We start from the raw sequence: 24,673 nt of genomic DNA, 5'->3' as shown, positions 1-24,673 counted from the left end.
TTCTTCCTTCCAAGTTTCCTCATGAAGCAGCTAGGTTGGAAAAGGCCTGTAATGATATGATGGCTTTGTATCCTACCATGAGTTATCCTTTAGAAGTACTTTGCTTGCACTTTGTTAATTCAGGTGAGTAGGATGGATTTAGGCATTTCTGGGGCTTACATTATTTCTTTTATAGTTAGTTTTGTTACAATCTGTTTCCAAGTTTTTGTCCTTCATAACCCGATACAAGTACACTCTTTACTGCTATGTTATGTTTCTGGAAATGAAGTATTTGGTCCTATGACTTGCTATTTCCTAGCTCTGTAACTGAGTGTGACTGTAAATTGACAAAAAACTTCTGTGAATTAGGTCCAGCTCTGGCAATGTGTGAGGTCTTAAAGAAGGAACGCTGTGCAAAACTTGAAAGCAGTCTCTCTAGAAAAACGAAGGTTAGCTTCTTGAGAAAATGAGTGTATTAACTGGTGCTGTAAGGCAGAGGATGGGCTACACTTAGGTTATTCTTGACACGGATTATCTCTCTTGGTGGAAAAAAAAAACCCAAACAAATGTTTGTGAAATTTTCTTAAAAAGTGTACCTTGTGAATAGGAAATAAACAGATCTGTTTAGATATGTGTTCTAAGCAGAAAAGGAGAATCTTTCCAGGGCGGGGGAGGGACAGGTTGGTAGGAACAAAACGTGATGTGTTTGGAAGTGCAGGGATCTGAAAGTATGCAGTTGCTATTTTCAGTACTTCACTAAACAGTGCGGTAGTGTTGGACACTTTCTCAGCATTTTCAAAGATAATTACTAGATTTTGGTATTTAATTTATTTCTTAAGGCATCAGAAGTTGATTTTATTTTTAAAACAAGGAAAGAAGATCAGGAAAAGAAAACACATCTGGTTTATATAAAAAGAAATAACTTTTAGCTTAGGCAGAAAAATGCCTTTTCCAGTTTTGAAGGTAGGCTTCATGAGATAATGCAGAAGCAGAAAACAAGAGCGAATTTTTGACTTGTATTAAAAAGGATGAAGACAAACCAGACTCTAAATTCGCAAAACATTTGAAAATACTTAATGTTTTGAAGAAACAGGCAGAAACTAATTTCAAAGGAAGAAGTCGGCACAGTTCTTGTATACCAGTACTCTGACAACGTCACCCTCCCACAGGCTTGTTGGAGTGGGAAGGATGCTTATATTTTAGTAAGGCTGTTTGTTTTTATCTGAGTCATTCCAACTATGTCTTAGTCCTTCATGCCCTGCGCTTGTAGGCTTGTAACTCAGTCTTTAAGTCCCCTTTACCAAATGCAAATCAAAGGCAACCATTATGTCACATGAATTAATAATTTTTAAAAGAAAATAATAGTCCAAAGATTTTTGCTGCAAGTCACAATTGTTCCTTTTAGCACTGCCAAGACTACAATCATAGCTAAACACTAGTGTCAAAAGTTAGTGGTATCAGTTAAAATTAAACAAAGACATTATATGGTGTCACAGCAAGGTTGTTTCAGCAAGCTGATCACAGAAGATTTGTAGGTACACAAGGCCTACTCTGGAAAGAAATTATTTTGATTTATTTGTGGTAGATTTTGACATGTGGGTACTCACCTGGACTTAAATGAAAAGCATATGAAAGAGTTAGTTTTTATTAATAAAGGAAGTATACCTGTAGTAATTTAACAGAAGTGGTTATTCAGGTTTCAGACTGTCAGTTTATTTTGTTTGGGGATAATGAGTATTTACATTACTACTGGGTTTTTGGGTTGTTTATGGGATAGAGTGATAAGTATGTAATGCCTTTCGAAAACTACTTTGAACTCAAAGGTCATTTAAGTAGATAAGGTATGCTGTTGCATTTTTTTTAATCTAAAACTCTATAAAATGTGTCTTTTTCTGGAACCAGGTACTTTGTCAGAAGAGGCCCTGCACTGTTTTTCTAGGCTTTTGGAGATGGACGCAAGCAGTGGTCCAGGCATCATTGGTTTTGGTATAAAATGCCTCCAAGAAAAGAAATACAAGGAGGCTGTTAAGAGTCTTACTGAAGGTAAATATGTAATATGTGGTATAAGTAGTCTGTAACTTGAACACCAACTAGTTTATGCGGAATAGTTATATATATCTTACACTTGCATAGTACTTTGCCAGTTCTAAGACCAGCCTTTAAGAGGGTATTCACACTTTCTCTAATTGAGTGTTGAATTTTTTTGAAATGTAGCTTAAGTATAACATCTCTGAAGTCTGTCATTGGTGTTATAGTCAGCTCTGTAGTGTTTTAATGTAAACTCTTTTTAATCCTACTGTTATTGGGGAAATTTCTAGATGAAACAATAAATAGAGCAATAGCAATAAATGAAAGAATGTGGAATTTATAAAGTAAAATGTAATACACCTTCTCTAATTGAATCACTGCATTTCTCTCCCTGAACAAAGATGAATTTCCTTTGAAGTTACTTCATTTTAAGACCTCTTGAACCCTTGCTTTGGATAAATACTTACATTAAGTATCTAAAAAGAGATATTCGAAGAATTTCTTTTTGTTGTTGTTGTTTTACAGTAGCCATATTTGCTGAGGAGTTGGCTTACTCATCTGTCATTAATTTGCTTGTATTGAAATGGTAAAGCTCTTTGTAAAAAAGTATTCATAAGTAAACCAGTGGGAAAATGAGACTCCCCACCCTCACTGTGCTGGCTATGGCAGCTTATTGTGAATATTGGCTAAATAACTATTTGGGATGTAAATGTTCATGAATCAGTCAGGCAACATTGTGATATCCTGCATCCATTCTCCTAGGTTTAGAATGAGATTGTTTCTGAAACTGAATTTTGGAATATTCTGCAGTATCTTACCCACAGTGAAATAATGTCTTGCCTAAAATGTGAAATAAAATTTCATGTGCTTAAGAGGAAAAAGTGCTCCACGAAAAGCAAATTCTTTGGCTTAAATGACCACTGTATGTTTTGATGAAACATACATCATGTTTTTGACAAAAGATAGCATTTTTATTTTAATTAATATTAATTTTTCCCCTATTTTTACTTTTACATGAGGGAAGAATGCAAAGAACAAGGCTGTTGGTATAATGTGTCAATGTATAAAGCTCGGAAATTTAGTCTTTCCCGATGAGCCAAGTGTTTGCATCTTAGGCATCGAAGCTTCCAGGCATTATGGTTATATTTTAGAAGACAGAAATTCAGTTTTATTAATGAATCTTTAATTAAGGCAGGTTCATTAAGAAGTTTCAGTGAAACACTCTTGCCATCCTAATTTTTGTTGTCTTGAAGTTCTATAGGCCTTTTCTGGTTTCTAAGAAAAACTTTATAAAGCAATCTATAGGTTTGATCAACAACAAAGTGAAGGATTTTCTTCTTTTTGAAAGGAAAGTGTACTTTAAGACAGTGTTTTGCATTTTCTCACTTTACCCCCTTTTTTTTTTTCAGTATATGTAACATTATATGCAAAATTAAGCCTAACTGAAACTTACATGCTTCTTGGTTTTTGCCTTCTTGCATGGAGGTGTGTATGTATAAAACTGTCTAAAATAAGACTCAACAAGATTTGCAGTTAATTTTTTCTTTATCTGATTGATATTGTTTTTGATGGCATTATATGGTAATACAGCATCTCCCAACTATAGTTTCTTAGCAACCCTAAGCAACTTTTTTAATTGCCTTTCTTAAACTCCGACTAGGTTTACAGAAGACTAACCAGTGTCCAGCAGCGTGGCATTATTTAGCAGAGGCACAGGTGAAAATTCACAAATACAGAAATGCTGTCCTGTCCTGCAATCAAGGTAACTGCTTGCTAACTGAAAGAGCAACTGCAGAGGTACACTGCTTTATCTGGTCGAGCCAATGTGGCCTTCGTGTCCTAGGTCTGAGTTAGCAGCAGGCATAGACCCTTGCTTTTTGCAGTCTCACAGCTTTTGCTGCTTCTCTTGGTTTATGACAGCTGAACAGTACCTTATGCTGCTTAATCTCAGGAAGACAGAAAAAGCTTGGCTAATCGGAACCAGAAAGCTGTCTGATGGTTGACATTTAGAAGGTTTGCATGTTCTGATGTGCTGCTTCAGCTGGTGGTTGACCAGTGCTGCCAAACAACAAATAATTTCCTGAAACCACAAGGGTATGTGTCACCAGTATTTAGTCTGGTAAACTTTGTATTACAACCTGAAAGATAAGTTTTCAATCAAGTTAATGTAAAATGCAGAAATGATGCATAGTACACTGCATCTGAGAAAACCTCACTCAGTGTAAAACTTGATCTGTGCTAGCTGGGAATGAGGGCAGTTATTATGATCCAGTGATGCATGTCTAATCTGAACAGAGCCACTATCTGGTGGTTATAAATGAAGGAGCAGCCAAAATAGACTTTTTTAGTGACAGAGACAAATGCAATGAAAAATTTCTCAAGAAAGACTTGAAGAGGCAAAAGTATGCCAACCTGGCTGAACAGTCATGGTAAACTATTGACAGCAAGGGAAAGTACTTGCCAAGGAGGGAGATTGAAAAGACCTGTGAATTTGGGTGGAGGAAATATGAAAACTGAACAAAGCAGGTAAAAAGAAATTGATTGCTGAAAGAATGAAAATGTGGTAATTCTTTTCCCATCTTTCCCTACTTAAGAATTGACCAAGGATTATGAAGAGGAAAATGCTGGAGTACTAAGAGGTTTAAGGAGTTGCTTGCTTAAATTGTCTTGGCACCCAAATGCTTAGAAGTAGATACCATGGCTCTAACTTTTAAAAAGGGTTGCAGGAGAGTTCAGAGAAGCCACTGACAAGTCTAGTATGTTGAATGGTTGACTTAGATAAAACTGGAATTTTTAGAGTTAGAGAATTGATGTAGAAAAAGTATTTTGGGGATAGACAGCATGGCTTTTATAAAGTTGCCTTTTTTTCAGAACCCCTCGAAAGAGCATGTGAGCACACAGATAAGGGAGACTTCCAGGTAGTCATTGATAAGATCTCTTATGTGACTGGTTTCCCTGTGGGTTTGTATTCAGGAAGGATATTGAGGTGCTGGAGCAAGTCCAGAGAAGAGCAACAAGGCTGGTGAAGGGACTCAAGCACAAGTCCTATGAGGAGAGGCTGAGGGAGCTGGGGTTGTTCAGCCTGGAGAAGAGGAGGTTCAGGGGAGACCTCATCACTCTCTACAACTCCCTGAAGGGAGGTTGTAGCCAGGTGGGCGTCGGTGTCTTCTCCCAGGCAACCAGCAGTAAGACAAGAGGGCATGATCTTAAGCTGTGCCAGGGGAGGTTTAGGTTGGATATTAGGAAGAAATTTTTTACAGAGAGAGTAATCAGACATTGGAATGGGCTGCCCAGGGAGGTGATGGATTCTCCGTCCCTGGAGGTTTTTAAGATGAGACTGGATGTGGCACTTAGTGCCATGGTCTAGTAAATCACAGGGGTGTTGGATCAAGGGTTGGACTTGATGATCTTGGAGGTCTTTTCCAACCTGGTTGATTCTATGATTCTAAAGAAACTAAGTTGCCTTGGGTTAAGAGTTAAAGTTGTATTGAGTGTTGGGTTTTTTGTTTTAAATAAGTTAAAAGGTAGAGCACGGTATGGTAATTATGTCTGTTTTCAGGCTGGAAGGAGGTGTCTGACATTTTCAGCAATACCTGTGCCTTTTATGATTGTTGAGTAATAAGGTTATAGTTTGCTTCTGTTCAAAGTATGCTGCAAAACTTTGAGGGGATTACCTGAGTGTGTAACTAAGTGTTAGAAAAATTAATAAAATTCTATAGTCTTAAATGCAGAAGCATAGAGCTGTGGGAAGAAGTGTTCGCACAAAGGTATCCTACAGTCTTGTTGGAGTAGAGTGCAGAAGGGTCCTCATTCTGTATGAAAAAATAGGACTGCTTCTTTCATCTTCTATGCTTTACAGGCAAGTCAAATATTAGCAATTTCAGGGAAGGAAATGGTTAGTGAAACAGATCGGCAGCATGGTGCAATCTGTGTGCAGTTTTGATACTCATCCGCCCCACCTCAAAAAGAAAATAATAGTAGAAGTTAATAGACTAGTAAATAAGGATGATCAAATATATGAAAAATGCAGCATATGAGAAGTAAATAGACTTTCAAGTCCTTTTCCAGCCTTGAGAAGAGAAAAATGTGAAATCTGTGAAGGTGCAAGTGATACGGAATATAAATAAAGTGTTTTGTTTTCTTGTGTGAGGTCTTGTTAGTACCAAATGCAACTAAAATGGCAGGCTCAGAACAAAGTTTTGTTTCTCAATGCAAAGGGTAAGTTAAGGTATTGCTCTTTGCTAAAAGATGCAGTTGATGCAGACATTTTCCTTGAATCCAAAGAATCTGTGGAAAGTTGGAGAGAATTCTGGGGAAGCATTGCTTTTTGCTTGGCCTGTCTTACTGGCTGTATGAAGTCAGACAAAAGTTCATTATACATGAAAATAAAAACAATTAGTTGAATTATGCAGGAACTTCTTGCTTTTGGAGAATCCTGAAGCTCAACAAAGTTACCTTCATTCTCTAAAGTGAGATTATACTTTGCACTGGAAAAGTAAGCAGTACTGTGTAGAAAGGTACAAAGCACAGAGGAAAATCCCTGGTTTCAGTAATATTATTTTCTTTAAATACTGAAGTGTAAAAAGACTTGTCTGTTGAAAGGTCATTGTTTCTTCAGAACTCAAATGGGACAGAAGGTAGCATTCCATTTATACGGCCAGCAGCTAGAAAGCGATCAGTGTCCATGTGTCTGAGAGGACCTCCCTAAAACTGATTTAGTTTTTAAACTTGAATGAATTGAAATTTTACAGGACAATTTCTTAAATATGGGGGAGAGCAGTTCAAATGGTGCTTTATTAGGCTGAAAAATTGGAATGAACAAGATTTTAAATATATTTAGAACAGCACTGCTCTTTGTAGTTTTGGTTTTTCCTAGCTTTACTTGATGAAAGGTTCTTTTTGTCAACAGCTCTTCAGGCTCTTGAAATTCCTGAGGGTCCTAATCTTCAGTGGAAGAATCTTGTCCTTCAGTTGAAAGCAGAGACTTTGATTAAAATAGCTGATGCTGATGCTGCAGAAGAAGCCATTAAAGCACTTGAGCAGGTATTTTCATGGACTAAAATGCTGTAGTTTTTTTAAATTTTAAAAAGTTCTCTCATCTTTCTGTACTCAAGCTGTGTATTTCTATCCCTGCCTCCTTTCTACATTCTTGTGGTTTAGACCGTTCCTACCAGCTATAGTGTAATTCAAACATTTCTTTCATCTCTGCTTTTTTAGGGTTTTTTTTAGGCTCTTTTTCACTCACAATTCTAATTTTAGAAGTTGTTGCTTTTGACGTTGTCTGTTCTTGCTCACTGCTGCTGGGCTCATGCAAGTTCTGTGGCTGCTGTTCGCTTTAATTTGAGTTATTGTTATAATCCTTCGTATGTCCTTTGTTCACTTGTCATTAGTCATGAAGATACTTTAAGATAGCATGGTTGCTTCCCCTTGTTTTTTGTCTCACAGTTTCATTGTTTTTTGTTGTTCTTCGTACTTCTGTACCTTTGTCCTTGCTCTCTACTATCTTATACTTGTTCTTTGTCAGAATTATTCTGTCTAAGTCTTTTCTGGTGTACTAGAGAAAGCATGCAAATGTTTTCTTTTCATTATCTTCATGCAATCTGCCTACTTTTCACACCCTTGATTTCTTAGTTTGGGGAGAGAATAAATTGATGGTGTTTATTACTTGATTTTCTAGATTGTAGATGCAAGCAGTGATCCAGTGATTTCAGCTATAAGGGGCCAGGCTTATCTAAACAAAGGTTTAATGGATGAGGCTTCTAAGGTTAGTGCTTTATTGTTATTCCTATAAGCTAAGTGCAGTTCTGGGTTTCATGGAGGAAATAACTAGGAAACAATTACATCCTTTTTCAGATTTCACAAGAGCTTCTGTTGTCCCACCCTGATCTGGCTGAGTCCCATGCTCTAGATGGTTACATCCATTATTCCCAAAAGAACTATGAACAAGCAGAAAGAAGGTAGACTTTTTTTTTTCTGTCCTCTAAGAGGGAAATGTTATGGGGGAGTAGAATATGGAGTTTTGCAGCTTTTCAGAATTTGTCTGATCTGGCCTGTGTTCTTTTCATTTAGTTTTCTGAATGCTATTGAAAGAAAGGCAGAAACTGCAGAGTATCATCAGTACTTGGGGCTCACATACTGGTTCATGAGTGATGAGACAAAAAAAGACAAAGGAAAAGCACTCACTCAGTTCTTGAAGGTAAAGACTGCTTTAACTGTTCATGTAGAATTAGTGTTTTTCTATATCAGAAACCAAATATGGAAAATATGCTGAATGGAGTGACAGACTTGAATATTCTGCTTGTTACAATATATAAGCCTCCAGAGCCTGTAAACCAATTTCAGCTGTGCAAAAAGGCACTGTAGGGAGCTGTGCAGCTACCTGGAATCTCCCTGCTTTTGTTTTCTTCTTTTCACCTACTTCTTGAGGCGTTTGAATTAGCCAAACGTAGTGGTGATTTCCACAATCTTCATTCCTTGACAGTTGGAATGTTGAGGCCTCTTGGTGACCGGCATAGATCTTTGAAGACATTTAGAAACAGGGAGGGCAATATTCAAACTGGAAGAAAAGTGAGGAAGGAAAAAAGTTGAGAATGGTGTTAGAGATTCAGTCGGTCCATGGATTTAAGTCTGTAAACACCCGATCTTTTGCTTTTTAGTGATTGTGGCTTTTTCTCTGAACATAGATTTTAATGTGAATCCAAAAGATTTAGCCTGACATCTGTATTGATAACGTGGGAGTATACAAAAAAAGCATTATAAACCATATAACTTCGTGATAGGTATTAACAACTAAAGTCATTGCCTACTGTTTGCACTTCAATTACAGCAGAGTGTACTAGTGAGCATAACTGAAGTGGATAATACTTTCGGTTTTAAAATATTTTATCTGTTCTTTATTATTATTGACAAAGGTGTTTGCTGCTGCTTGGAGGCTGTGGGTTCTTAAGTATAAACAAATCAGCCAAGTGCATCTAAGAGGGAACTTAAACTTTAGAAAAGGCTGGAGTTAATTGGGATGTAATATAGCAAGAATATGAGCATAATGGTTGAAACAGTAGAATATGAAAATTATGGGATGTTAACTAGCACAAATAGTTTGTTAGTACTTCGTGTACAAAATGCTTTGTGTCATGAGGCTTGTAGCATATTTTGCAGATACTTAAAACTCACGTAATCTGGGTGAATCTAAAATAAAGTTTGACAACTCGGTATATCACAGAAAGGGCTTAAAAAGTTGATAAGTAGAGATTAAACAAGTAGTTATCACTGGACCTGTCTATCACTATAATCTTTCAAAATGCTCTCTTATGTTGTGTTCATATTTCCTTACAGGCTGCAAAATTGGACAGCTACTTGGGAAGTGCCTTTTTTTATTTAGGTAACTACTACAGAGACATTGCTGGAGATAAAAGTAGAGCTCGTGGTTGCTATAAAAAGGCTTTTGAACTGGACGAAATGGATGAAGAATCTGGATCAGCAGCTGTAGACTTAAGTGTGGAACTTGGAGACATGGTATTGTGCATACAGAATTTCAGATTACTGTTGTTTTGTTTTTCTATTAGTCCTTCTCTTTGAGGAATCACTTCAGGTTTCCTTTGTATTTGAGAATAAGATCTGAAAACAGATATTCTGTCATTGCTTATTAGCTTTCGTAGGTGGACCTGCTTCAATTTTATGCTCCAATTTTGAACTAAATTTATCTGGGGAGAAGGGTAGGAGAACCATTGGAGTCATCACATGAGTGATGTAGATGAGGAATTTTTTCAGCAAGAAACATGAAAAGAAAGCTAGGGCATTTTCCATATTTAAATTGTGTCACTTCTTTTTTCCATCCTCCACCTTGCTGCTTTCAGGAAAAGCATACAAAGTCATCAGAACATTTAAAAAACATATATTGTTTACTAACTTGACATTTTTGGTGCTTTGTTAGGATACTGCTCTGTCAATCCTGAATGAGGTAACTGAAAAAGCAAGCCCTGGTACAGCAAAATGGGCCTGGCTTCATCGTGGACTTTATTACCTGAGAAGTGGTCAGCCGTCACAAGCAGTAGCTGAGTAAGGGAACTGGTGATTGGTTTAAGTCCTTTTCTATAAATCCCAATGAAACGGTCTTTGATCGTAGCAAGTTTTGAAAATAAGTTAGCTGATTATAGGATTGCTTGTACTAAACAGTGGGAAATGAGTCTGAGCGAGCTGTGTCTGTCTTCTGTTCCAGAATCCTTAGAATGTAGTCCTGTTATCATAGCAGTGTTCTGTACGAAAAAGCCTGGTGACAGGCATAGACGAGCCTGGTATAGCACTGAATAATGAGCCACGGTTAGGTACAAAGCCTAAACTTGTGTAATGTCCTCTGAAGATGAAAGTGATACTATGCTGTGTTTAAAAGTTCTGTATAATTGTGCATTTGTGTCCTGAGAGTGTATAATGCAGAATTAGTGTTCTGAGAGTATGTAATGCAAGGAAATATTTTATGTTAAATTGTATCACCTTTTATTTAAATAAATTTATATCTTCATATCTTCAGTTTGCAGGCAGCTCTCAGAGCTGATCCAAAGGATTCCAACTGCTGGGAGTCTCTAGGGGAGGCTTATTTGAACAGAGGTAGCTACTCAACAGCTCTGAAATCCTTCAGGAGAGCAAGTGAGCTGAACCCAGGGCTCATGTACAGCACGTACAGAGCTGCAGCACTTGAGCAGATTCTAGGCAAATATGAAAATGCTATAGCTACCTATCAACAAATTTTAAAGAAGACAGAAAACTATGTGCCTGCACTGAAAGGTAATGTGTCTGAATTTGAAAGTATTAACTCTTTCTCCCTCTACACACTGTAGTGCTTCAGTCTTTTGAAGGGTTCTTGGGGTATTGAGGTTTTCCTGCATGGAAGGATAGGGTTATATAGTGGGTATGTAGAGCCATGTGATCCCCTGCATGAAAGCTAGTTTGTAGTAGCCCTCAAATATCTGAAGAACTCTTAAATCATGATGAGTGGGAGTGATTATTTCTCTTTCAAGTAAGTATGAAAGGTAATTAATCCTTGGCCTACCAGGCCAAGTGGGTGGAATAATTGAAGATAGACAGAGGAAGACAGCTAACAGTGCTGCAGTTTCACCTAACCAGTAAAACATTGACTCAATGGGCAATGGAATCAGACTGCTATTTCAAAGAGGAGGGCATATACTACTTTTCTGCTGCTCCTGATCATGCATTCCTCATTTCTTGTGTTAGCCTAGTGATCCAGAACACTCTGAGCTTCTGCAAGTACCAAAAAATAGCAGTAAATCCCAAGAGGTCTCGCAAGTGTCAGAGATGGCAAGAGGTAGAAATCTTCAATATACATAGCTAGAAGCAGAGAGAAATGGGTCAACTGGAACTTCTTCCTGGTGATGGAACTGTGATTCTAAAATTATATAATACGAGGATTATGTAAAATTTTAGTAACAAATTAACAAATAACAAAACAATTATCAAAATAACAAATAACAATGAATAATTGTTCTGTTTGCATTTTCTCTGCCACTTAGTCTTCAGTCATTCTCACCCTATATCCCTCTCTGAAAAAGATGTTTTTTGCTCCTTGATACTGGTATGAATCTTCAGGTATTCCTTCATTGTATGTAAGGCCTATTGATTTTTGAGTGAATCTAAACTGATTCTTATAAGACTTAAGTCAGAAGTGTTGGGTTATTATTAACAGTAGGCTTTTGGTTGAAAGAGTTGGTCCGGTTGACGCCTCTACTTCCTCTTGTATAACTTCATTGATTGGATTTTTCCAGACTAAAGTGACATGTATAGGTACAGGGTACAATAGCGTGAGGAAAATAGCTTCAGAACTGCCAGTGTAATAGAGTGAATGGTACTCATATCCAGTGATTTACTGCCCAACAGAATCACTGCTGGTGCCAGCAAGATATAAACCAAGCAGTTACTGGTTCCAAAATGCTAGAAATTGTGCCATGAGATGCAGTTCCTTTTTAACAGTGGGATTTATTTCCATTTGTGGTGGGTTGACCTTGGTTTCCAATCTTCAGAGTGCAGAGAGGCAAATTTTGTCTCTCAATCCACAAGTGCGGAGAGGAGAAAAGTTCAAATATAGCTGAAGCAAGATTAAGACACAAACGAGGCCAAATGTTGGTAACCAAAACTATAATTCACTTTTATTCCCTATTAAAGAGGAGAGAAGGCAGGAAATATGAAAGTAGGAAAAAGCAAAAGGTAATTACAGAAAGCAAGGTACAGTCACCACCATGGATCCAGTGGCATTCTGTAGATCCATTCCTCTTCTGTCCTTCAGTGGGGGAGATCTCTGTCCGGGCATGTCAGGTGCTTGCTTATATACAGGCTGGGCAGCGTGCTTTATGGTAGTCTATAGCAATGGTACGTTTGCCATGTATAGGCTTACAGCAATGGCACGTCTGCCGCAAAGTCAGTAGCAATAACACGTTTACTGCACGTAGGGATTGGTGTTCACACGACATTCATGTGGTGCACTTAGAGTCTGTAACTTAAAGCATTGATATCTACATGACATGTGTGTGATATACCTTGTTTGTGCACAGAGTCTGCAGGTTGTGGTTAACTGAACAGCTTGTTTTTGCAATTGTTGTCTGGCTGCAAGTCTTCATGGTGGAGCTTAGGTGATGGTGAAACAAATTGGTTTTTAGCAGTTCTCTATTTTTTTGATAGTTCTCTACACCTTGTCTGGACACCAGCTGCCCACCAAGCTGTTCTGTCACTCCCCTTCTAAGCAGGATGTGAGCAGAGGAGAAAATAAGATGGAAAAAAATTATGGGGCAAGATAAATGTAGTTTAATAAAGCAAAAGCAAAGGCCATATGCGGAAGCAGAGGAAAACAAAATTTATTCTTTATTTCCCATCAGTAGGCAAAATCCTACCACTTCTCGTGAAGTAGGACTTCAGTCTGCCTAGTGTTGCTCTAGAAAACAAATGTAATAACAAATGCCCCCTACCTCTTCCACCTTTCTCTTAGCTTTTATTGCTGATGTGATACGATATGGAATATCCCTTTGGTCAGCATGAGTCAGATGTCCTGAGTGTGTCTGCTCTCAAGATTTTGATCACCCCCAGCCTACTACTGAAGTGGGGGATGGCAGAGAGACCGCCTTGGTGCTGTTCCAAACACTGCTCATCAGCAGCCAAAGCCAGACCCAGTGCACCATATGAAGTAAATTCATACATAAATAGGATTAAATAATGTTGGCTTCAAGTATTCCTGAAAAAAAGACTTTCCCTTTTGCCTACTGTGACATTCTTTTTTCTTCTTTTGTGTTTCAGGAATGATTTTTGACATGTGTAAACTGCAAGTTGTTGTATTTGTCAAAGACTTGCCAACACAGAGCAGATTGCTCATGAGGGGTTTACTTACTATTTGAGGACAAACCCAAAGCTTAAATGCTATGGTTTTTATAATTAATTATGTTTATTTTAATATGCAAATTATTCTGCAGTTCACACTTGACAAGATAGATTAAAAGCAAAATCTCTGTTGTGAGCATTGTGGATCTTTTGATTTTGTGATAAATTCATAATCTGTGCAGGGCATAAATCTTTTTATAAAGCAGAACACTGACCAGGCTTCCACCCTTCCTCCCCACCTTATTTTTAAGCATATCATAAAAGCATCTCTTTTCATAAAGGATATTTTCTTTTATTTTCAGGACTTGGTGAATGCTATCTCATGCTGGCAAGATCAGCCCTTGATAACTACTTGGATAGGAAGGCTGTGGGTTACATAGAGCAGGCTCTTGAATATTTTACAAGGTTAGTACTAAATACTCACTTATTTAATTTCTGATGGGATTGTGCATGGCAGGCAGAAGAATAAAAATTAAGTGTTTGAGGATTTTCAATTAAACTGAATCAAATGGACCAGGGCTTCTATCTAGAAGTGAGCATATGCTTATTGAAAATGGTTTGAATAATTTCTAAATGTAGGCTGCTTAAATGAATGGCTATTATAGAGTTTTGGTTTTTTCTGTTTAAAGATAGAGAATGATTTGATTATAACAAAAGTGTGAAATGACACAGTTCTTTTCAGCAGTCCTGATATTTAGGACTGGAAGAAGGGGATTCCTACCAAAAACAGTGTATAAGAGGAAAATATTCCCTCCTTCCCTCAATCTTTTTGTTTTACATTTCATATAAAATGCTTTAGTGTCCTAATTTAAGTCTTGAAATAACTACTGTTGGAAAAGAAGGTCCATCAGGTTTCTGCAGATGAGTCGTGTCTTGTAATGACATGGTAGTTCTCTAAAATGCAAGGGAGTGTCTAGTCAGCTGACATGTTGATAGATAATGGCTACTTTTTAGAATTTTAGTCCCGATGATGTTGGAATATATTGGCATTTTGCAGTTTCTCTTTTTTTTTTATTTCTTTTTTGATTTTGACCTTTTAGACCTATAGCTTGAATAGGAAGAAACTGAATTTAAAAAAATAAAACAGCTCACTGATGAATTGCATTTGAGATTTTGCCACTCTTTGAAGTGGCGAACTTCTCTTCAGAAAAGGATATTGAAGTGCCTGAATGAGTGTTCGGTGGGTTTTCTGTTTAATTAATTACAGGGCAATAAAGCACCGTCCTGATATATCTTGCCTCTGGAAACTTCTTGGAGATACCTGTACTAGCGTGCATGTTATTTCACCAAGCAAAGTGCATGTTCAAGTACTAGGATCCCTTCTTTGGGGAAAAATGGGTAAAAACGCAGACAAACAGATGCTGAAGAAAAATGAGCTGCTCATACTGGGAGGAAGGTAATACTTTTTTTTATTATCAAGAGCTCCTAGGCAGCTTGAGACTCTATGGAGTCTCAAATATTCTAGAGTACCTAATTTCTGGAAAATGAAAAACATGCTGATCTGTTGACACCTGCACAGTGGGTAAATAGATTCTTGTGTTTCTTCCAAGTTACACTACTCATTTCAGGGTATGTTTCTTGTATTGCCACAGTGGCTATCAGCACTTCATCTAGCACCTGCTTTTCTCCTTGTTTCTGTCTCCAGAGCATGACTATATCCTCCCTGCTATTCCACAAATCATGCCTCTTTAAATGGAGTGATTGTAGTATTTGCTAACTAATTCTCCCAGGACAACTGAAGTCCAAGATAATACTTTTAACTTTCTGTCTGTACTTCATTCTTATAAAAATGTCATAAATTTAGAGGTTTAGAGTACACTGGAAGAGGAAATTCCTTGTTTCAAAGTTCATGATCTAGAAAATATTTGCAGTATTTCTGCAGCCTCTTCTGTGACTCCCTCTGAGCTTTTTGGAGCTGGATGAAGAAATGTAGCTGCTTAGTGAATCTCAAACACTATCTGTAAAGTCAGATAGTTCCTGGGGGAAGTCTGATAAACTGTAAAAATGACTGAGGTTGTTTTAAGTAAAAGCATGCATAATGTAACAGACAGAGCTTTGATTTAATGCACACCTACATAACCACACCTGTGGCTTCACAAGTGGTGGGGACTACAGACTGCCTTTAGACCAGGATAGATTCTGTGATGATAATGTATTAGTTGATTTTTGCTTCCCATACTTGTCTGATTTTGTTTTGCTGGTTTAGATTTTTAAGCACTCTTTTGAATGTTCTTTTGGCTTTCTGCTCTTTATGTAGCGACTTGGAATAATTGATTCTGTGATTCATGTTTCTGTAGGTGTTATGGCAGAGCTTTAAAATTGATGCCTTTGCCTAGCATATGGTGTGATCTTGGAATAAATTATTATCGACAAGCAGAGCACCTCACAGCAATGGGCACTGACATGAATGAGATCAGTGAACTGCTAGAGAAGTCTTTGCAGGTACTGCCTGTTTTTCCTGGTACATTCTTTAAATTGATGTTCATGCTTCTCTTCATACTCTCTCTGTCCACAATAAAACATACATCTCTGAATAAGTAAGTGCATAAAGAGTTAGTTTTTGCTCTCCTAATGATTATAATCCACATTTGAATTTCTTTCAGTGTCTCAAAAAAGCTGTAAGACTTGACAGCAAAAATCATCTTTTTTGGAATGCACTTGGTGTAGTTGCTTCTTGTAGTGGTAAGTCTTCAGCAAAAGGCCTAGCTCTGTATTAACCTAAATTGGAAGGCAACTTGACTAATGGTGTTTTGAAATTCAGTTAAATCTAGCTCTCCTTTTTTCTTTCTCCCCCCAGCTATTGGGAATTATGCTCTTGCTCAACATTCGTTCATCAAGTCTGTTCAAGCTGAGCAAATTGTAAGTGCTGTAGGCAGCTTCCATCTGTTTCAAGTGGGCATTTAAAACTTCTCCCCTGATGCAGTGTTATTTTTGCATAGTGATTTTAACTTTATTTGTTCTATCTAGAATATTGTTGCCTGGACCAACTTGGGGGTTTTGTATCTGGCAACTGGAAACATTGAGGTAATCTATTTCCCATCTTCAAATATTATTTCCCTTTCCATTTTTTTCTAAGGGTGTATCTGCAGATGGGAGTGTGGGGAAACTGAGAATAAAGTCCCTTTCAAATTCAAGAAACGTACTTCCTTCAAAAGAAATTAAACTGGTACCCACAGTTTACTTCAGGAACACAAATGAATTACATATTTGTTCTGGAGGGAGTAAGGTTAAGTGTGAACTTCTGCTGCATTGACGAGGTTACTGTGCAAGCAACTGGATGGAATGAAAACTTATTGGAAGGACTGAGAAATGATTAGTCAAACTGGAGCATGCCAGGTTTGGCAAAGAACTTTTAGTTGTCACAGAGTGAACTTTCAGTGTTTGAGTTCCCATAAGTAGCTACGTTCTGTTCATCAGCAGATGTGTGATTTACTGTGACACTCTAACCTTACAGAGTTTCTCTGGAGGAAAATTACAGTACATCCTAAGTGAAGCCTGGAGCTCTTATGCAGCTAAAGAACATCCTGTCCTATTTGCTGGTTAGAATTAAAGAAATCTTATTTAATTGTAAATCTGATGGTCAGAATTTTTTTTAATAAAAGTAACTTGATACTACAGGCTGCTTGCTGCTTAGACTACTAATGCTAACACTTCCTTCACCTTGTGCCAAATTGAGGAACTCTTAAGCATATGCAGTCAATAGGGAGATGACTTGTTCGTGATAATCAGTTTTATGCTTTTGAAAATGCATGTGTTTAACTGCTTGTGTTACAGAAAAGCAAATTTTCAAAACTGGATCCTCCCAGAGTCATATTTTTAAATATTACTTGTTCCAAGGGTTAATTTAGCTTCTGAACTCTTTTGGTGTTATGAGAAGGAAGTATATTTGGAAGAGAGGGTAACTTTCATGTTGTAAAGTTTTGAATGTTTTTTAAATTTTATTTAAGAGTAAACCTGTTTATTTCTCTGGGCAATGCATTGTTCTGTGTGGCACAGTCAATGTTTTAGTGGTGACCTAATTTGATCCATTAAATCTCTTCTAATATCTGATAATGTTAATACTCGTGTGTACTCAGAAGTACCCTGTTACTGTACCAGGCAGTTCAATAGCACTGTTATCTTTGTTTTACAGCAAGCTCATGAAGCCTTCAAGGTAGCCCAGTCTCTGGAGCCTTCTTACTTGCTGTGTTGGATTGGACAGGTATGATGAAAAATCATAAAACTGTGCACCAAAACCAGTTGTCAAAGAGTAGACTTGAGCTTCCTCCTAATAATTGGCCCTTATTCATGTTCCTAAAAATTGTTTGAAGTAAAGGGAACTTATACTTCCTTGAAGATGGATAGGACCTTTATTTCCGTAGTGGTGATACAATGGAAGCTACATTCATAAGATACATTGGCATAATGGCTGATGATGTGAGTTCAGTAAGAAACTACCAACAAAGCAATCACTGTTTGTGTTCTGAGGCTTTTTATTGACAACTGTCAACAAAGCACTGTCTTCATAAGGTGATAGTTATTTCAGCTTCAACTGTACCACTAGTTCATTATGTGGAACCACCTAACTCTCTGCTCAGCCCCTCCTTTCTAACACCACTGTTAAAACAAGTAAGCCTCTAATGTACCTTGGACAAAGCACTTCTCAGTTTTTGGAAAGTCCCTTCCTCCCCTACCATTGAGAGCTGATGTACCCCTACTAGTATCTAAGCCATCTGTGAATAGTTGAGGTACTTGTGACTCATAATCTTATGATCACTATAGGTGCACTTCATAATGCTAATAATCATCTAATTGAAGCTGGATTCTAGAAGAGAACTCTCACCATCACATGTTGAAAATTCAGCTCCTGTCAGATGTTGTTATAAATTGTTCTAACACACACAAATCTTTGTATTGAATAATGTAGAGTAGCAGCAGAAGACTTTGAATTACTGATATGGTAGAAACTGCTTGTGCTCCTTTTAATTTTGTTCATTTTATTTCTAAAATCTTCCTTGGAGAGTATGAGGAAAAGAAAGTGTCTTCATGTTGAATGTTTAAGATATGCCTGACATAACATGAGTTTTCTGTCAATATCGTGATTTTAAGGTACCTGACCACAGCTCCTTCTTCTCCATAGGCTCTTATTGCAGAGACGGTAGGCAGCTATGACACTATGGATCTCTTCAGGCACACAACTGAACTCAATATGCATGTGAGTATAACAGTTGTATTGTTCTGAAGTTTTTGTATATCCAATCTCTCCACTTAGGAGATTTAATTTCTTTAAAAATATGTATCTCTTCAATAGTGAAACTGTTACAGTCATGTTTCAAATGAGATTGGGTTATTTTCATTTTGTTGTTCCTGGCTTACACTGGCACTGTATAGCAGGCAGTTATTGTATTAAATGTCTTAGTCCCAAGGGTCCAAGAAATTAGTTCTGTAAGTAATGAGAAAACATTCTTCGTGTTCAGACTTGGACATAGATCAAAGGCATAAATTATAAGTCTTTCAGGAGAGAACAAGGACCTTGAGTTCCAAGAAAGTAGAGGACTTACTCCCTTAAAGCTTTTTTTGTTGTCATCCCTACAGTGATGCAGCAAATTGTATGAAAATTTAAGAATTTACTTTGCCCAAAGGGCAAGTTAAAAGTGTGTGTGGAGTAATTCAGTTTGGTATTTTCTTCTGCTTAACACTGATGCAGATTTTTGGCCAAAACTCTGTTCTAAAACACAAAATTGTTATTATAATCTCTAATTATTTTGCTGTATCTTGAGCAGGTTTAATGACTCCTCTTTTGGGGGTTGTTTGTTTGTTTCTTGAGGCTGAGGGAGCAAAAGGCTATGCCCACTGGGTATGTTCAACACTGCAGAACAAAGCCAACAGAAACTCTGAACTATATCTGTACAACATTGTACAAATGAATGCAATTCCAGCAGCCCAGGTGGTATTGAGCAAATATACAGGTAGGTAGTTTAAATACCCTTCTAACCTGTCACACCTAACAGATGCATTCAGAATGAACAGATAAACCTATAGTAGTATCTGGACAAGAGAGGTATGGCTGAGCTGGGAAGAGGCTTTTGAGCTGTAAAGTAATCAAAACAGGGTAAGCAGACCATTGACTTTTATTATCACACAAAAATAAAGCAGATGTGAGTTCTGTTTGCCTACTCATTTGAGTAGATTTTGTTTCAAAGACCAATGAAAATAGGGACCAAGGCCTTGTCATGCTTGTCATAAGGCGTTCGGTCTCAGACTCCCTTTGCATGTGTCTGTATGCATAGGTGCAGATAGATAATAAGTCCTCTGCCTCTGTGCCATGATGCTTGGCCGAAGACTCTTCCTGGGTGCTGTGTAACTCCATAGCCTCAAGCATATGATTGTGTTAACCTTCAGTAGGTGACAGACCATGGTTTTGCACATGGTTCCAAGCCAGCCTACCCATTGGAGTAGACTTGCATATGTCTAGCCTTGAAAGTAGTCTTTTAATGTGGATTTTCATTAATCTGCAATTATTACTGTAAATTAGTCATTTGAGTGATCTGTTGCTAACTTTTGAGAGCTAAAAAATAAGGTGCAAGCCCTCTAAATGAGATAAATGTGAGACTATATTTCTTTGTGCCATCGCTGTTCATAAGTGGACTGCTGGAGGGGCTTCCTTCCTAGTCTGGGAAGAAAAGTGACAAATCTGAGATGAGATGACAGCTCAGAAGTCTGTGCCTTACCCATTTTGTAATTCTGTGATTAATTGCTAAGGTTAGAAGAAACCAGAGTTGGTCATCTGGCCCAACCTCCCTGCTCAAGAGCAGAGTCATCCCAGAGCACTTTGCACAGAATGGTTCCAGAGGTGTAATATTAAAAATAAACAATAGGATTCTATTAGTATTTTATTAGGGTAAATACGAGATGAATACTTTCCTATTTCATAAGGGAAAAAAATGTGTGTGCTGAGAAACTTAAAATATTTTGAGTGCATTAATTCTGTGTCATATTTTAAACATTTTTGAGCTAACCTGATGTCATGTTGTGGGTCTTCCTTCCCTTCTGTATTTGCCTGCAGCTTGTCAAAATTATTCTAGTAAGCAACTGACAGAAGCACTTGGCAAAGGGTTTTGTACATATGTGTACACTATAGCTTCAAGGTAGCAAGCTTTTTGTAATGCTTTTTCACAGTTCTTTCTGATCTTGTTCTCCTGTTGTCAATTCTGATTTTCTAGAAAGAAATCCAGACGATGCATCTGCTTTCACAATGCTTGGTTATTTGAATGAGTATCTACATCTGAAACAGCAGGCAGCGTATGCCTATGAGAGGTAAACTGTACACCCTTGGAAAGCTTATAGAAGCTCATTGACCTCTTTTCCATGCACCAGATGAAAAACTTAAGGGTTTTTCTCTTCCTTAAATAAACAAACCTTACTTTGTCAGTTCAGCAGTACATTTCAGCTAAGTAGGGGGAGGTGTGGGGATGTTCTTATACCAAATTTGGAAATGCAGAACACAGAACTGGAAAAGTAAAGATGTTCCAGGGCTTATGTGTCTTACCAGGACATTTAACTAATTCACTGTGTGGGATTTAAGTAAAATCTTGGGAATAGTTAAGCTTGGTTTTAGTTTTATTCTCTGTCCCATTCTAATTAATGGATGTGGCTGGGCTTTGGGGTTTTTTTCCCTTCTCTCTTGTTTTCAAGTGGTAGAGGAATGTAGCAATGAAACAGTGTTTGGTGAACGTGTTTGTTGATGCATTAAAACAGTAAAATAAACTCTGTTTGTGTTTAATGAGCATAGAAAAGCTTCTGCATAAAAGAGTTGTCCATTCTGCTCTGAGAACTATTCTCAAAATATGCAGATGGTAATTGTTTTTCATTGTGGTTAATTTCAGGGCAGCTTCATTGCTGAAAAACTCTGAGGATACTGAGAAATACAATACAGCAATACAAAACTATGGCAGGTCACTGTGGTAAGTGTTGACATATTTTCCAAGCTCCTGACTTCAGTTTTGGATGGAGTGAGTGCAGTGGCACAAAACGTGGTGAGGCTTAAAGGTCATTGCTAAAAGTAATCTATTAAACATCATTCTTAACTGTAGACAGGTTTGACTGAACTTCATATTTGCTCCAGAAATGTGTAGTGTATTAAAAAAAAAAATCAAATTGCAAGGAATTGCTGTATGTCTTCAGAGGTATCAGTGATTCCTTTATCACTAGCTTGATACTATGGTGGCTTAATGTAACCTATACAATGTAACTGTTGTATAGTCTCCAGAATAAATTGTGATTATATTTTTTTTAGGTTTTTTTACAGTCTCCACATGTGAGATCTGTAATAGGCTTAGCCTAAATAAAATAGCTACTTCGAGGTTTATTTAAGATCCCTTCTGCCTGCCCTTTGAATTTGTATTGACTTGTACAACCTGCAGCATGTGTGGTTGGGGTGTTGCGTACATGTGTGTGATTTTTCTGCTGATAAACCCCTCTGCTATAGTCCTGCTCACAATTCTAAGTTCCCTTCATGATACCGTTCTAGTTCTGAGGGAATGCAGGACACAAGTCTTAATAGATGAAGACTTTCAGTCTTTTCTTTCATATGAGATAGTTCAAGCTGTGCTAATTAGATATTTGTTAGCTCTCTTGAGAAACCTCATATATTCTTAAGTTTCTGTACATGATGCTGGAACTTCTTGCCTTTAGTGATGTGATAAGTCATTAACTTCAGAGAATATTTTAGAAGCAATTCTAAAGCTGTATGTGTGTTGATTTCTGTGTAAAACTTAGACAAGAGCAAAGCTCTAGTAATTATTAAGTAGTTTAATAAACACAATCCTGTATTATTTCCTTCATAGTGGTCTTAGAACAAGAATGCTGTAAGGTCTGTCTGTATGTGCACTTGCCTGTCTGTGTGCATGCATAGTTTGATTTGCTTTTTTCGCGCTTCTCTTCTGCTATTTTCTCCACTTCCATTGCGTTGACCATTAAGTGACATCTGTTGTGCAGATGGGGAGGACTGTTTCCTATCAATTATTCTTCATGCAAAAGATAGGTGGAAAGATTAACTGCTATAACTGAAGAAGGGTGGTGATTCTTGTCCTAATATTACTCTTTTCCTGTGGTGTCTGCTAAAACCTACTGTATAAAAGAGGATACTGGTCTTCAAGAACAGTTTATCTGAATCATAGCAGCTGTTGCTACATGCTTCATACCAGTAATTTTATTTTTTTCACAGTGCCCTTGATCTGTGTGATAAGGCCATTGAAGTTTACGCATCAATACCCCTAACTGAGTTTGATGGCATTGTGGGGCTAGCATTAGCTTACTTCAAGAAAGGACTCTTAGAAGAAAGTATCAAAGGTAAAATTCAGAGCATTATGGGGCACTTCCCTTGAGGTTAATCCTAACAAAATTTGTTTATCTGACCAACTTAGCTGTCACTCAGTTTATTTTGTTCTTTCAGTCCTCGTGCATAAGTACAAACTCCACAACTGTTTTAATAGCTTGAGTACCATGTGCAGTTTTGGGCACCACATTAAGCGTGCAAAGGAGCACCACATGGATGGTGAAGGGTCTGGAGGGGAAAGGAGGAGTGGCTGAGGTCACTTGGTTTGTTCAGCCTGGACAAGAGAAGACTGACAGTCTTCAGCATCCTCTGGAGGGGAAGCAGTGGGGCAGGTACAGATCTCTTCAATCTCATGAAAAGTGACAGGACTTGAGAAAATGGCATGAAGCTCAACAGGGGGGGTTAAGTTAGATAATCAGGAAAAGGTTCTTCACCGAGAGGGTAGTTGAGCACTGGAACAGGTTGCCCAGGGAAGGTAATGGCACCAAGCCTGTGTGAGTTCAAGTTTGGACAATGGTTTCAGGCACACAGTGTGATTCTTGGGGTGTCCTGCTCAGGGTCAGGAGTTGGACTCGATAGTCCTGATGAGTCCCCTCCAACTCAACCTATTCTATGATAATCATTAGGCAGTTCAGCAGGGTGCTAGAAACTATTCAAATGTACTAAGGGAAGCTACATTTCTTCAAGTGCTTAATTCTTGTCCATTAAGCTGTTTTTATCTTAGCCTCCCTTGATCTCAAATAAAATTACTTTCCTGGATGAATCATTCCTAGTCTAGAGAAAAGACTGAGAGGTGATCTCATCAATATACGTATCTCGAAGACAGGTGTCAAGAGGATGGTGCCAGACTGTGCTGGTGCCCAGTGACAAGTCAAGGAGTAACGGACATAAACTAGATAAGTTCCACCTCAACCTGAGGAAGAACTTCTTTACATTAAAGAAAGTTGCTGTGCACTAGAACAGGCTGCCCAGGGAAGTTGTGGAGTCTCCCTCTCTGGAGACTTTCAAAACCCACCTGCACAGTTCCTGTGTCACCTGCTCTAGGTGACCCTGCCTTGGCAGAGATCTCCAGAGATCCTTTCCAACTCTAACTATTCTGTGATTCTGTGATAGGAGATTAATGTGTTGTTCTAAGCACTTTAGCTTTAGTGATAAATATGATTCTGTGTCATGGTCTGCAATGCTAAGATGTGAGACTTCACAAAAACGTATACTGAATTATCACTGTTGAAGTGTAAGCACTCAGAAAGGAACAGCTATGTCAGTGTTTTAAGTAATCTTGTATTTTGATTGGAGTGATGTGTGCCCATCTGAAGTGCTATTTCATAAATGAGCTATCACAGGGAAGTACTGCTACTGTGTTCTTGAGGCTTTTTCTTAGTATCTCTGTACTGCTTTTCAGTTCTGTTTCCACTTGCTACATATTAAACAACTCCCAGGCTCTAAGCAGTAGATCTGTGAGTCTTAGTTGAATTTTTTTTGTCTTCTGCTTATGATTTGAGGTGTGAAAATATATCAAACCTGAACCCAAAGTGTCTCTCTCTTTTCTAATACCATGCTTTACAAGGGTTGTTTTTTCTTCTACTTCAATTCTGAGTCTTGAATTTTTCCCAGCCTATGAAAAAGCCCTGTCTGTTGCTGAGTCTGAAAAAGATAGAGCACATATCCTGACTGCTTTGGCAATAATAGAATATAAACAGGACAAAGTGGATGCTGCAAAGACACTGCTGTTTAAATGGTGAGTAGAGGGAATAATAATCAGAATGTGATATCTTATTGTGCTGCTGAATCCTCACATTTCATTTTTGTGGGAACTCAGGTGGATATTTTCTTTTTGTATTGCAGAATAATAGTGGAAATGGATGCAGTGCTCTTACTTCTGTGATATATCTGTTTTTGTTTTATGACCTGTGTCTTCTACATTTTTAAAGCAGTATGGAGTGGAAGGACTGGGCAGTTTGGATATCCAGCATCCTT

The 24,673-nt window shown here is 37.8% G+C and overlaps 1 protein-coding gene across 3 annotated transcripts in view; it reads left to right on the top strand.

Annotated features, from left to right (window-relative positions):
• TTC37 (tetratricopeptide repeat domain 37) overlaps positions 1–24,673 on the top strand; it is a 47,451-nt gene that overhangs the window by 7,640 nt on the left and 15,138 nt on the right. For all 3 annotated transcript variants that reach the window (XM_018085940.1, XM_018085939.1, XM_029965368.1), the window contains exons 9-31: positions 15–123; positions 1,882–2,022; positions 3,668–3,769; positions 6,917–7,050; positions 7,685–7,771; positions 7,861–7,964; positions 8,077–8,203; positions 9,340–9,519; positions 9,938–10,062; positions 10,532–10,785; positions 13,683–13,785; positions 14,588–14,776; positions 15,678–15,822; positions 15,984–16,062; positions 16,178–16,239; positions 16,348–16,404; positions 17,513–17,581; positions 18,500–18,574; positions 19,187–19,328; positions 20,583–20,676; positions 21,246–21,323; positions 22,586–22,710; positions 24,311–24,434. In XM_018085940.1, coding sequence (XP_017941429.1) covers positions 15–123; positions 1,882–2,022; positions 3,668–3,769; positions 6,917–7,050; positions 7,685–7,771; positions 7,861–7,964; positions 8,077–8,203; positions 9,340–9,519; positions 9,938–10,062; positions 10,532–10,785; positions 13,683–13,785; positions 14,588–14,776; positions 15,678–15,822; positions 15,984–16,062; positions 16,178–16,239; positions 16,348–16,404; positions 17,513–17,581; positions 18,500–18,574; positions 19,187–19,328; positions 20,583–20,676; positions 21,246–21,323; positions 22,586–22,710; positions 24,311–24,434 — 2,705 coding nt within the window. The remainder of the gene's footprint in view (positions 1–14; positions 124–1,881; positions 2,023–3,667; positions 3,770–6,916; positions 7,051–7,684; positions 7,772–7,860; positions 7,965–8,076; positions 8,204–9,339; positions 9,520–9,937; positions 10,063–10,531; positions 10,786–13,682; positions 13,786–14,587; positions 14,777–15,677; positions 15,823–15,983; positions 16,063–16,177; positions 16,240–16,347; positions 16,405–17,512; positions 17,582–18,499; positions 18,575–19,186; positions 19,329–20,582; positions 20,677–21,245; positions 21,324–22,585; positions 22,711–24,310; positions 24,435–24,673) is intronic.

Source organism: Manacus vitellinus, unplaced genomic scaffold (assembly GCF_001715985.3).
Source record: "Manacus vitellinus isolate BGI_N305 unplaced genomic scaffold, ASM171598v3 scaffold_9_pilon, whole genome shotgun sequence".
NCBI classification, from domain to species: domain Eukaryota; kingdom Metazoa; phylum Chordata; class Aves; order Passeriformes; family Pipridae; genus Manacus; species Manacus vitellinus.
The sequence above is the reverse complement of the archived record's forward strand: the minus strand, read 5'-3'. Positions and strand labels throughout refer to the sequence as shown.